At 46.9% G+C, this 13,638-nt stretch overlaps 1 protein-coding gene across 1 annotated transcript in view; it reads left to right on the top strand.

Annotated features, from left to right (window-relative positions):
• Nucleotides 1-13,638, top strand: part of Sel1l3 (SEL1L family member 3) — a 106,404-nt gene that overhangs the window by 33,724 nt on the left and 59,042 nt on the right. Inside the window, exons 7-9 of the mRNA XM_012516619.2 lie at nucleotides 8,104-8,236; nucleotides 10,333-10,465; nucleotides 11,895-12,035. Coding sequence (XP_012372073.1) covers nucleotides 8,104-8,236; nucleotides 10,333-10,465; nucleotides 11,895-12,035 — 407 coding nt within the window. The remainder of the gene's footprint in view (nucleotides 1-8,103; nucleotides 8,237-10,332; nucleotides 10,466-11,894; nucleotides 12,036-13,638) is intronic.

A 13,638-nucleotide genomic window follows, 5' to 3' on the forward strand; every position in this document is an offset into this window, starting at 1 on the left:
CTAGGAAGGGTTCAGAAAAAATAAATCAAAATATTAATGTTTATTGAGAATGGTTGGTAACTTTGGCTTAGTATAAAGCATAAAAGCAGACAGTCTTCATATTTATGTTTGTAATCTAGATTGGAAATGTATGCAACTATCAATATTGGTGTAACTTTTCATCCTTATGTAACCATTCTCTCCAAGAGCTACGGAAACTGACAACTGTGTTTTATAATTTTTTAATTTGCTCCTATATCCACATAGAATGCCAGAACCATAAGGCAACACCCAGCATTAGGAATTGGAGAGACCTAGCATGGCTGGGTAATATATGTATAATGGAGTATTTAAGAATCAGTGTAAAGATCAGAGATATAAAGTACCCGTTTTGTGATGTATAATTTAAAAAACTGTATTGAGACAGCCCGCACTAAGAAGTGGCTTAATGCTTTGGTCCTCGGTCATTTCTCTGCCGCAGGCAGAATGGTGTCTCTCTAGACCGGGCCGCAGCTCCAAGCCTCGCACGACTCGGATTCTCTCAGAAACTGGTTATTAAGCAAGTGCCAGCAGAGAGGTAGAGGCTCAGAAAGAACAGTGTTCTGCTTCTCTTTTTAAAAGCCATTCCTGTTTATTATTCTCAAGTCAAACTGATGGTAGGCCCCTAGAACAATTCTTGGTTTCACAGCTGGATTAAAGGATTAGAGTCTTATAGAAAGGCTAAGGAAGTATACCTAAGCCCACAAAGAGGTCAGGAACTGACTGATAGCTGCATGGAGGCTGGCAGATGAGCGAGGGACCGAGCAGAAGTGTGCAAGCAGAGCAAGGTGGATTCGTGTCAGCCGGAAGCACGGACCAGAATGCCGTTCTCTGTTCTCTAACAGTGGCCACAGGGCTGCTATGACAAGTTCAAGCACAGAGAAACTTGGAGCTGTCTGAAGACTCAGACCCTTTGTGACTCCTTGGGAAGCTCTTCTAGTGTCATGCTCTGCCAAGTGGGGTTAAGATATTAGGGGTGATTTGTGTTTCAGGTCATGGTGTCTAAAATAGTAGCTTTCTCTGTCTTTGCTGTCACCCACCCCAACTTAAGACAGTTCTGGCAACTGGCTAGATGGCTCGGGCTCCTGTTCATTTTCTGTGTAAGGCCATCCTGTTCTCTGAACCTTACAAAGCTGGAGGCCAACATGAGTGACTTGTAGACAGAGTCACAGTGTGATCTCAGTGGGACCAGGGTGAGGTGTGTGAGGGACACGTCCTGAGCATCAGGATTTAAGGAGTGCCCAGAATTCAGGGCTAGAGCTTCTGGGACCAAGTACCAAGACACTGCTTTCCCTGCAAAACCTGTCTTCACAGTGCTACAAGCCCAAGACGGCCACCTGGGCAGGGCCATGCCTCTTTGCAGGTACCAGAAAGGAATCTGTCTGGCCAGTCTCTGGGCTTCAAGCAGCTCCTTGGCTTTGGAAATGTAACTCCAGCTTCACAAGCTGGTCTTCCCATGTGTGTGTCTGAGCCTGAATTCCCTTTGTGAAAAGGGAATTAGGAACCCACCTGCTTCGTGTTGCCCCCACCTCACCTAATTACATTTACAGTGACCCTGTTTCCAAAGAAGGTCATAACCTGAGGTCTTGGCCTTCAGATTTCAACATATGAATGAGGAGGCAACACAATTCAATGCAACAGTAATCATGATAAAAAAAAAAAAAACAAAAAAAAAAAAACCTTAATATTATATTTTTAAAAAACAAAATCAATACAAGTGACACATGATGAACAAAACACCCAGATGTTAAATAAAGGCAAGATCCCTATGATCATGTAAAATTCCAGGGATCGGTACTGACTTTTGAATGCAGAGAAATTTGAACTCCCGCTTAACGCCTGGTTATGGCTTGTGTCTAGGTGTCCCCGCAAGCCTCGTGCAGTCATGGGACAGCTTCTGGAGTTGGTGATTAATCCATGATCCAATACTGGGATTCTGGGTGTGAGTACTACACCTGCAGATAGCTTGAACTCAATATAAGGAAGGGAGGGAGGCCAGCTCTCTGCCGCTGCTCCTCCGTTTTTGCTTTTGCTGTTTTGCTGTTTTCTGGTGCCATGAACTGCTGCCCCTTTCCATGTGCCGCTCTGCCTTGGAGCCAGCTGAGTATGGACTGAAATCTACACAAACTATAAGCCTTTCCTTCCTTAATTTTGAGTGTCAGGTATTTTGTCCCAGCCAGGAGAGAAAAGTAACCTGAGATAGGCATCAAACGACTCCTTGCCTTGTGCTCCCAGCAGTGTCCAGACTTGAGTGTAATTTTCTGTGCTCTTGGGACCCCCACCATTAGAAGCAGGCTGTGCAGGATGTGCAGATCTCTCTTGGGTCCCTGGGATTAGGTCTCTGAATCTCATTCTTAGAGAGAACCTCCCTTCACAGTGGGCCAAGCAGTTAAAGAACAGCAGAGATTTCAGCCTTCCTGGTTGTGGGTGTCCCGAGAAAGCCACACAGCCCTCCTTCTGTGAATTCTTGCAGTGCAAACAGAACTCTGCTGCTGGCCCACAGAAGTGGTGCAGGAAGACCATCCCTTAAGTGCTCGGGAGCACAGTGCTATGAACTGATGAGAGGTTGTCAGTAACACTCGGTGACAGGTGACAACCTTAGGCCTCTGGAGTGTTGAATTAATTCATCCATTTAGCACATTTCTTGAGTATATATATCGAGTGCCCGGTCTAGTGCTTGAGTCTTAGAATTGAAATGATAAACACAACGAATACAGCCTTTCCTGACTTGGAAGCTAAAAGAAAATATTTAGCAGGAAAGAAAGACATTAAATAAATATGTTCACAAGTAAATTTAAAATTGCAAAATCTGGTGAATGCCAGGAAAGTAATAAAGAGTACAGCTTCAGAGGAGAACTGAGAAGGGGCACTCAGGATTTCGATCGGGTTCTGAGGACCACATCTGCAGACGCGAGTCGCTGCCAGGGAGGTTCCTCTAGCGGCGAAGCAGACTGAGTGGAGCTGTCCTCATTCTGACGGACCCCAGCCTAACAACCTTGGGGACTCTTTCAGGCCACTGTGCTCCTCACTAGTGACCCAGGGTTCTCTACGTCTGGATGAGAGTGCAGATAGTTTGCCAGCAAGCCTGAGGTTTTCCAAAGAGATAAATTTGGGCTTTGTAACAGACTGGCTCAGCTTTTATGTCAGTGAAATTGATGACCATCAAACTGTGCTTGTACAAGGAATCTCTTGCAATCTTTGTGCAGACGCTGAGGACTTCAGACGGGAAAATGTAGAAGCCTGGAGAGATGGGGATGGAGACTGAGACCGAGCTGGACAGATGTCCTGATGGTTGACAATGGTGACAGTTTAAAAACAAAAACTAGAATCCGGTACCATAGGGCCTGAGTAATTTATTATCGGTTGAAAAACTCAGTAAAAGCAGGTATCCTTGTAATAGATCCTTACCTTAAAAGTTTTGTATTAATTTAAAAATACACAAGAGTTCCTCTCTTTTTTAACAGTGGTCAGTTGAAGTCTCAAAATAATCAATGGCAAATTCTCAAAATAAACATGAGTTGCTGAGCAGCATAATGCGATCGTGCGGCCCCGCCATCCCGTCTGCGATGTGTTTCCTCTCTCGGTCCAGCAGCGTGTGCGGCATGTGGTCCCTGCCTCTTAGTGATTTAGTATTTGGTTATCAGACCATCTCCCGAGGGACTGGAGTGTTTGTGTTCAAGTAAGCCTGCGTTACTTAATAATGGTCCCAAAGAGCAGCAGCTGTGATACTGGCAACGCAGGAATGCCAAAGAGAAGCCATAAAGTGCTTTCTTTAATGTCCTCTGGTGAGCAAGGAGGCTGGGGATGTGGCTCCGTGGCTGAGCACTTGCCTAGATGTGCAAGGCCCCGAGCTCAGGGCCCAGGGTCTCACACAGATGCACACCCACACGCACACGCACACGCACACACACACACATACACTCAGTGCCAGGGATACGATGTTTTGAGAGAGCCCACATCCACATAGCTATTATTACACTGAACCATGGTACCTGTACCACATTAGTATTAGTCACTGTTGTTCTCTTTTGGTGTGGCTACTGCATAAATTAAACCATATCACGTGCGTAAGAGAAATAATAGTTTCTAAAATTGAGTTTTTCTGAGGTTTCAGGCAGCCACTGGGGGTCTTGGACTGTGTCCCATGGACACAGGGCATCTATAGAAGTGTGCATTTGTTTGCCTATCTATCTAGGTAGGGTTTTTCCTTTGATCTGTGAAGTGGAGTTCCCCGAGGCTTCTTTTTCTTTTCTTTTCTTTTTTTGCATGAAAAACACCCGATTTCTGTTTGTTCTAAAAGAAAACAAAGACACTTGGCCAAAACCCATCTAGGTTTTTCTTCAGTCTATTTTCCCAGCCTCTTACAGTTGTCTTAATTCCACAGACATTTTTAGTAAACTCTTTATTGATTACTTTACAAAAATTACTTTTAAAGAAAGAATATTCTTCTGCAGTCCTATTAGATTGAGAATATTGGGTGGAATATTTAAGTAACTAGACTGTTACAGCGGCCATACAATTGCCATTGACAATGTGACAGCAAACACATCTGACTCTTACTAAGAGTAATGTGAAAAGTGGGAGTGAGAGCCCAAGGCTGGTCACGTGTGGAGGCTCACGCTTGTAGACCCAGCCCTGGCGAGGCAGAGGCAGGAGAACGACTCGCTAGGAGTTTGAGACCAGCCTGGGCCACAGAGTGAGTTTCGTGACAGCCTGAACTACATGATGAGAACCTGTCTCAAAGCCCCCCCAGTTTTTGAGAAGGCCAGCCATCAACTGACTAGGCAATTATAGCACCTGTAGCTAACAGTTACGGTGTCTACCATATGCCACTTCTGTTCCAAGAATGACGTATTAAAAGTTGGGCATTTTGTACCAGAAAATTTGAAATCCAAAATGTGATGATAATTTTTGAGCACTGTGTCAGATTTGGGAGCCATGCAGATGCTCAAAAAAAGTTCAGGCTTCAGCATATTTCTAACTTCAGATTTTTAGATCAGGTAAATTCCATCTGTAAAAGTCTTTGCCAGTATTGCAAAATTGAAAACTTTCAACATCTAAAGGGTCCCAAACTTGTCCCAAGCATTTCGGACAAGGGACGCTGAGCCTGTAGAACCCCCACCTCAGCCCTGCAGGTGGAGGTCCTCACCATTCCCGTGTCTAACACGGTGAGAGGAAGGCTCCAGCTAACGCCCTGCTGTCGGGAGCATCCAGTGCATCCTGGGCATCAGCAGTGGGTTTTGGGAGGAGTCGGGTTCTCGGGTCACTGTGACTTTGGTTAATGGAGGGCCCTAAGAGAGATTCTACTGCAAGAAGCTGATTCCACCATCACGTGCCAGGCTCCGCCTCTTGGGAGTTGTTGGAATATTCGAATCTTTCCAGGGGCTTGAAAATCAGAGTCAGTTCTCAGTGTAAGAGTTAATGACTTTGTGGTCTCTTCTGAAAAGCAGGGTGGAAGCCTTCCTGTTTCCCTCATCTTTCAGGGCTACATTCAGAAAAGACAAATGGCCCGAGAGAGCCTTCTTTCCATCCAGGTTCTGTTTGCAGAGAGCTGCTGAACAGTTTGCGCTGGCAGCTGTGTTCTGCCGTGACTGGAGCGGGACCATTCCTCCATCCTTGGTGCTTCCGGCCCAGCCCGGTGCACCTCCTGGTGTTAGGCTCCGTCCCAGGTCCTGAAGTAAAGTGGGCTTCCTGGCTTCCATGGTCAGACGGGCCGCTTGCTCTGCTTGGATCAGTCCGCCCTCAGCCTCCTGGCTCCCCAGGCTGCTGGTGACCGGCCTGCCCCAGGCTCCTTCCCCTGCGTCTCCATCTGCCCTCTGTGCACAATGCCCTGTTCTCTTCCTCACTCCTCACTTGCTGTCTGTCTTGACCCTTGCCTCACCCCTGCTGTTGACATGTGCTCTGCTCACACCTTGTCCCTTTGTCCTATTTTAATTTTTAAATAGGTAACAACTGTGTACGGTTTGTAATCTCAGAACTAAAAAAGAAAGAAAGAAAAAAATAAAAAGCTGTTTGTAACCATAATGCAATGTTCTGCTTCTAACTCTGCCCCCTCTCCCCACCCCATGGAGACGTACTTTTATTAGTTCCTAGTATTTACAGGATCTGACCAAAAACTGGATAATGTTTGACTTTTATAAATTTCCTACAGTAAAAGACACAGGGCCATCCAGCCCCTTCAGAATGCCCCTCTGCTCTTCAGACACGCTTGCCCCATCAGCCATGCTGCTTTCTGCAGCAGTTCTGTAGGTCTTCCTTCACGAGTGTCTTTTGGTGCGCTGTCATGGCTGCTTTGATATCCTGAGTCTTTTCCAAATGCTCATTTTGTCTTTGGAGAAGAGACGGAGATTGTTGCAGGGTGCCAGCCCCGGAAGGTGGCTGAGGAGGCGCTGTCGTGTTTCTCTGAGCCTGTCCTTGTATTCAGTGACACTTACAGGAAGCATACACTATATTTTTTATCGCAGCTTCTAAAGACACTCAGGAAAGAGGATTTCTAGGACTGCTTCAGAGAGGCAAGAACTCGCCTTCAAAGTGAAGGAGATTATATTTTGAGGCGATGGTTGGGAATGTGTGCTTTACTGTGATAATTATGAAAATTTTTATTAGTCCATGTTTACAGTACATAACGATTACACTCATTGTGGGGAGTTAAGCTACATCACGTGTACAGGACATCTGAATTCTTTTGCATTCCCTTCCCTCCCGCTCCCTTCCCTAGCCCCTCCCACCATTTCTCCATCCTGTTCCCTTTTGCAAAAGTCTTCTCTCTGTTTCCTTGTTATTTTTTATTTTTCTTTAATTTGTTTATACTTTGGATTTCTTGTATTGAAGCTTGTGTGTCTGATTTATTTCACCTAATAATGTGGCATCAGGGTACTTTCATTTTCCTACAAATGACTCAATTTATCCCTCTTAAGGCAGCTGTACTACATTGTGTATAAATCCCACATTTTCTTTTTCCATTTATCTGGACGAGTAGGCATCAGATGGGCGTGTGGGCCACTTCCGACAGTGACCTCTTATGAGTTGTGCTGCTGTAAACTTGAGTGTGCATGGGTTGTAGTATGTTGTCTCAACTCTTTTGGAAAAAATACCCAAAATGGGAATAGCTGGGTTGAGCGGATCACTGTAATAATGTTTGTAATTGGAACATTCACCTTATGTTTTGAACATCCCTCATACTACCAGAGTTTATGCAAATACCAACCAGATTTCCCTTCTCTTCTTTCATAGGTAAAAACTTCAGTCTGTATTTGTTCTTTTATTTGCTTACTTACCGTATTGTGAGGGTCTCTGGGGTCCTCTTTTCTCCTTTGAAAGCTGCAGGTCAGTGAAGCTCATGTCCTGCGCTCACTGTTCACCGAGCAGCTGGCCTGTCCTCTCTGATACGCACCTAGGCTGTCTGGCTTTGCTAAATACAAACAAAGCTGCCAGTACCTCAGTATGCATTTTATGTGTACCAGTCTACTCTTCCTCTGTTCCTTTCCTGATGCTTCAGATCCTCGGGGTGGTGTGGACATCTGACCATCCCGTGCTGACCTTCTGTCTCTGGCCAAGCCCTTTATTCTTGCTGTGACTTCCTCCCTGACTGAATTTACCTCCATCTTTAGCCACTGCCAAATTTTAACTTTACCCCCACTGCCACTTTGAATTCCTTCAAAAACTATTTTTCCTTGTAGACCGAACTGTTTCCAGATAAGACCAACAAGTCTCGCTAAGTCCAAGCAGGGTCACTAATATCAGTAGTTGACACAAAACTGTTTCCTGTAGGGTGGGTGGGTGCTGTGCTAGTTATTTTAAATCTTTGCCTAACCCTAAAAATCTTGTAAGTGACAAATCATCATTTTGCAAAAGAAAGCACTCTCTTACTTTGTCAAACGTTGGGACTGGACCAGGGTTACCAGTCTGATAACGAGCAGAGTTGGGACGCTGGCCCAAGTCTGCCTGACCACAGGGTGGTCTTTCCTGCTGAGATCCTGGGAAGATTTGTGGCAGTTTGGGTGAGGTCAGTAAGGGTCAGTGAAAGAAACTCTAAGCAGTCTGTTTGCAGCCCAGCTAGCTCCTATCTTTTGCATTCTCCTCCAGCTTCTACGAAGATTTCCATTACAATGACACAGCTGGGTACTTCATTATTGGAGGGAGCAGGTACGTGGCAGGCATTGAAGGATTCTTTGGACCTCTGAAGTACTATCGCCTCCGCAGCCTGCACCCCACACAGGTGAGCAGGAGGTCCGGGCATGTGCAGGTGAGGACTGTGCCACCAGGGGAGCTCTGAACCTTGTGTAAACCAAAGATTTTCTCAGACCAAACATCAGGCCTGGCACCAAGCATAACTAATATTGAGGCTTCCCCCAAGCCAACTGGATAATAGATTTTTGTTAACGTTTGGTTCATTTAGTACTCATAAAATGGAAACCATTTACTTCTCCTGTTTTAATAACTACTAGCTTAATTATAGAGTAGATTTTTATCAGGCTGTTGCCTATCCAGTGATTAAGCTAATGAAAGGAGAGAATCGTAGTTATTTGGCGAAGCTTCTTTTCTACACTGTTATTTAAAGTATCGGGCAACAGCAAAGTAGAACCTCAGCACTATCTGCAGCTCATGGCAGATGCTGGCCCTGGGAGGCTGCTTGGTTGGTTGACTGTGGTTGTGCAGAGCCAAGAGGGCTTTATGTGTTCAGTGCTGGCTTCACTTCCAGACCCACCACCCAGGGATTTGCCCAGCAGTGACAGGTCCCTACCTGACATCAAAGGAGGACCCTGCCCCCATCCCCGTGGAGTGTGTTCTGGAAAATCCAACAGTCATTAGGCAAAGTTGTAAATAGGACAAATGAGAAACCCTACTGCCAACAGGTGACATCCTAGAGCTACGATTGGGAGATCTCTAAGGAAAGGGAAAATAATAAATCCATTTCTTCATTTGTGCAGCAAATCCTTACCGAGTGGGAGACTCTGGGCTAGGCGCTGAGTAAGGTAAATTAGAATAACAGCTTTAAAAGTGGTTTGAACCAGATGTGATGGTGCTCACCCATATTCCCAGGATTTGGGAGGCTGAGGCAAGAGGACCACTAAGAGTTCCAGGCCAGCCTGAGCTGGATAATGAGCTCAAGACCAACCTGAACTACTTAGAGAGATCCTGTCTCAAAAACACAAACTAGGGGCTGGTGAGATGGCTCAGTGGTCTAAAGCACCTACTTAAAACAAGCTTAGCAAAGCACAGGGACCGTGGTTCAATCCCCCAGCACCACATGCCAGCCAGCCCCGCCCCCTGGTGGGCTGAGCTGGCCACACACACACACACACACACACACACAAATAAATTTAGAAAAAAAAAAAAAAAAAAAAAACACAAACTAAACCTCCCCCGCCTCAAAGAGAACCTAAACGGTAACAAACAAAAAGCCTGATGTGGAAATACATTCCTATCATCCCAGCACTGAGGAGACTGAGTCAGAATGACCATGAGTTCATGGCTGGCCTGGGGTACATAGGGAGACCCTGTCTCAAAAAACAGACAGTTGTTCCAAGGTAGCCTGTTCAGAATCACAAGCAGTACATACTTACATATTCACACACATACAACTGAAACAAAACATTCACTAAGAACACACGCGTCTCCTTGCTATACTCAGTGGATTCTATTATTTTGTATTCCACTTTGCAACAATAAAAAAATACCATTCAACCTACTGGTTACAACCCATTGAAAAAATTTCGTCCTTTATTGGGTCCAAGCCTACATTTTCCAACACACCAAGTAAAGATAAAACTGTCTTTCTGTTCTTCAATCAGAAAATCCTAAGAAGGCAAGGCATGGTCTACTTCCCACGGTGTGTGGTTTTGCCCCTGCAGGAGGTGGAGCAGGAGTGGGAAGTACCCCCCAAGGCAGGGCCTTCCATGCCGCCCTTCTGTGCTGCTCTTCAAGGTTGAGTGGGAGCCCACTAAACAGAAGGAAGGGGAGGAGGAGTCTCAGGCGGCAGGCAGAGTTGGCACGTGGGTGAGAACTGGAGGTGGAGATCAACTTGATTTTCTAGAAACAGCTACAGCAGGGGGAACAGAGAAGGTGGCGGGCTGTCTGGTCTCTGGGAAATCCTGCCGTTTTAGAAGCACTGCAGAGAAAAGGATGCTTCAGAAAGAAAGTAGGGGTGGGTGTCCCTGAATTGATAACAACAACCCTGGCTCACAAATCCAAGGGCAACAAACAAGCCACCTGGTGATTCATGGGAGAAGGAAATCAACCCAGACATGAGAGATCGATCAGTGGGTCTTTGATGACAGTTGTTCTTTATTTGATTTTCTTGCCTTCTTGTAGATCCTTAATCCCTTCCTTGACAAGCGACTTGCTGAACAAATCGAGTTATATTATGAGCGGTGTGCCGAGGTTCAAGAAATAATACCCGTGTATGCATCTTCGGTGCAGCTCAGCGGCAAGAGGCAGGAGGCATGTAAGTAACCGGATGCTTGGGCACCATTTGGAGCTCTCATACCAAAGGGGACCATGTGTGACTTGGCTTTGAGGCTGATGGGGACAAGTATGATGCTGAGGCCTTCACAGGCAGATGCAAATGAAAGCTTACTGCCCACCTGATCTCCCCTGAATCCCACCACCAACTGTCAAGAAGAACTGAAACATGACTTGTGAGTCTCACCGTACCTAATCAGGCTTTAAAATATGAGTGACAGAGTATTTTGAGTCTTGTGTGATGTCATTCCTATCCACAAGGCCAATCTGTGAAAATAAAAATGAATCAGAAGATAAATGAATCAGTAGGACTGTTTCCCTGCTGGTGCCCACTTGTCTTAGGCCATTAATAGCTGAATATTAGCTTTCAGAATTGTTGAGCAGTTACTTTGTTGTTTGGGGCTCAGTTTTGTTTTGTAAATCCTTGAAATTGACTCCTGAAAGGCCTGCACAGCAAGAGAGGCTCCCAGATGCCCGCTTTGGGGCAGGCTCATCTGTGCTTAGACCTTGTTTTACTCATCCCTGCTGTCGCTAAGTTACAAAACACAGTCCCGTCTCATCTCCCTGTGTTCTGGCTTGGAGTTGGCACTGATACCCTTCACAGCGATCCAGATCTTCTTGTTTGGTATGGCGGCACTAGAGCCAGTTGCATATGTTCCTTCTGGAAGAGAAATTCCAGTGGGGCCTTTGCCACCAGCCAGAGTAAACTGAGTATTCTAGCCCTGCCTGTATAGCTCCCTATCTCCAGAGCAAGGCTGCCTGTTTCAAGCTGTAGCAAATGGATGTGTCGCAGTCCTGTCCCACTTGGCTCACACAGTAACCAGCGGAGGTGACAGGTAAATGCAAAGGACAGCAGCATTGCAGTTTCTTTTGAGGGTAGGCTTCCTGCCCCTCTGCTCCTGCTCTCACCATGGAGTCATCTAGAAAATGTGATGGTGTCAGTAGGGGAAGATAGGGAAGAATAGTAACATCTCGAGCAGGAGGGAAACCAAGCGTGGAGACTTACATAATATCAGGAGCAACACCCGACGTCGGAAGGCCAGCCTTGCCTTGCCCATCTGCTTGGTGGCCTCAGGGATCTTTCTGATGTCTTTGATGTCCTCACCTCCCTCTCCTTGCTGGTTCCACTCACATGCCAACCAAGTGACCTAGATCTCAGCCTGTCAGGGACCAGCAGAGGCCTGCTGCTCACTTCCTGGGAATTCGTCAACAGTCGTGCAGGACTTTGGCCCGTGGCCCTGGACTTGGTTCTGAATGATGACATCAAGGCTAAGGCAGTGGGGCCAATTTCAGATTCCTGAAGGACCCGGCCAAGCTCCAGTGGTGTTGAGTCTGAGCTGTCCTCACTGGTTCTTTGGGGGAAGAAGGGCTTTGCCTCTTCTAAGGGTGCATTGTCTTGTGCTTCTGTGTAGGTGACCTCAGCAACTCCTACCTGGACCTCAGGCGCAAGTATGGGAGCCCCTCAACGTGCAGAGCCTTCCCCTGGGAGAAGGGGCTAAGAGAGAAGCACCCCAGCTTGCATCAGGTCTTGCTGGAGATGGACTTGCTGACAGGTAACAGGCCCTCTGCACGGCAGTGGCTGCTGCCCGAAGGGTCCCTGCTTCTCTCTTGCTCACTCATCTTCTGTGGCAATTTAGGCCTCAGTGTTATTTTTAACTCCAGTGTTCTAGCTTAATTTCAGATTTAAATTCTGCCCTTGTATGTCCACAGCACGCAGTGTATCTGTGCACATTTCCAATGCTAAATGCAAAAACTTAAATTTAGGAATTGCTCAAGCGATTCTTTGTCTAAAGCCAAGGCCATGAATGGACAGTGCTCAGTGGAGCTTATACCTGAGAGGCAGTTGGTTTGCATAATGCCTTGTTGTGTTTTTAAAAAGAATTTAATTACCTTGAAAATCTTTTGAAAACTCCAAAGGCCAGGTCCTCTGTTCCTACTGGCGGGGAGTCTGGGGGTGAGGTGTGGGCCCAGGCATGTTCTCTCCATCCACAGCCCTTCTTACAGTTTTTCACCTCCTGCCTCCTACCTTTGAGGATCTGACCTGTCTGGGCCCTTACGCATTTAAAGTTAGACTCCTGCTTTATATATATTTTTTTCACATGTTGGGATGGAACTCAGGGCCTCCACTGCTCTACAGCCCCATGCTGAGACTCCTGGTTTCACATTCACGTGAAGCATCATCTCAGGAATTTGTGTATCCTTCACAAATTCTGCCAGTTTCTTTGGGCTCACTGCAGTTTGGGTTTGCTTAGCGAATTAAGTATGCATGGCCTAGCCACGGGGATCTGGAAACCATTCCCATTAGGAAGAGCACGGGAGGCCAGAAGAGAGGAGGGGGGGTCGTGGAGGGTGAGGCGCACGCAGGCTAACCGTCCTCGGGCCGGGGCCACCTGCCGTGTTCCTGGGCACCGATCCAGCTCTTGGAGTCCAGGTGATGTGGAAGCCGGCTTCCTAGGAGAGGCAGTGCCCAGTGGCACAGACTGATTTTCTTTGCAGCAAGTCATGCCCCCTGCTGTGGAGAATACAAGCCACAGGAGATACTCTGTCTCTTACTTTCTCAGAACTTGCTGAGCCACCACTCAGTTCCTTGGCTGGACTCCAGAGATAGGAGAGTTGACACAGGGTCCCTTGCCCTTGAGGGACAGGCTTGAAAGCAGAGACAAGTTGTTGCGCATTTTAATACAAGATTTGGAAGTGGAGGCACAAGGGAAGGCATGGTCAGTTCTGCCTGGAGGAGGCAATGTTGGGGCTGATTCTAGAAGGTTCCATAGTGTTTTGGGTAGCTGGACGGTTCAGTGGAGGTGGAGAGGTGAAAGGGTGACAGGGTGCTGTGTGGTACAGAAGAGTTAGAGAGGCTGGAAGAGCCAGTGACTCAGACTCTTGACTGTGCCTCAGAGGAGGCTGGGGCCTTTGAGGGGTTATGGTAGAGGCAGAGGTGTCATCTGGTGGCTGGCATGGGGGGCAGGAGAGGTACGCTAGAGGACAGCAGATCCTCAGTGGGAGTGTGTTCCATGATGCCCAGAAGAAGTGATTTGGTTGGAGTGGGCCAGTGACAGAGACAGAGCTAAAGCAGCGGGAGAGGGTGGTCCCGAATGACCTGTGATGGCCAGGATGTGTATGGGTCCTGTGGGGGCCAGGAGCCCATGTCCACTATAT

Source organism: Octodon degus, unplaced genomic scaffold (assembly GCF_000260255.1).
Source record: "Octodon degus isolate 3935 unplaced genomic scaffold, OctDeg1.0 scaffold00006, whole genome shotgun sequence".
Classification (NCBI taxonomy): domain Eukaryota; kingdom Metazoa; phylum Chordata; class Mammalia; order Rodentia; family Octodontidae; genus Octodon; species Octodon degus.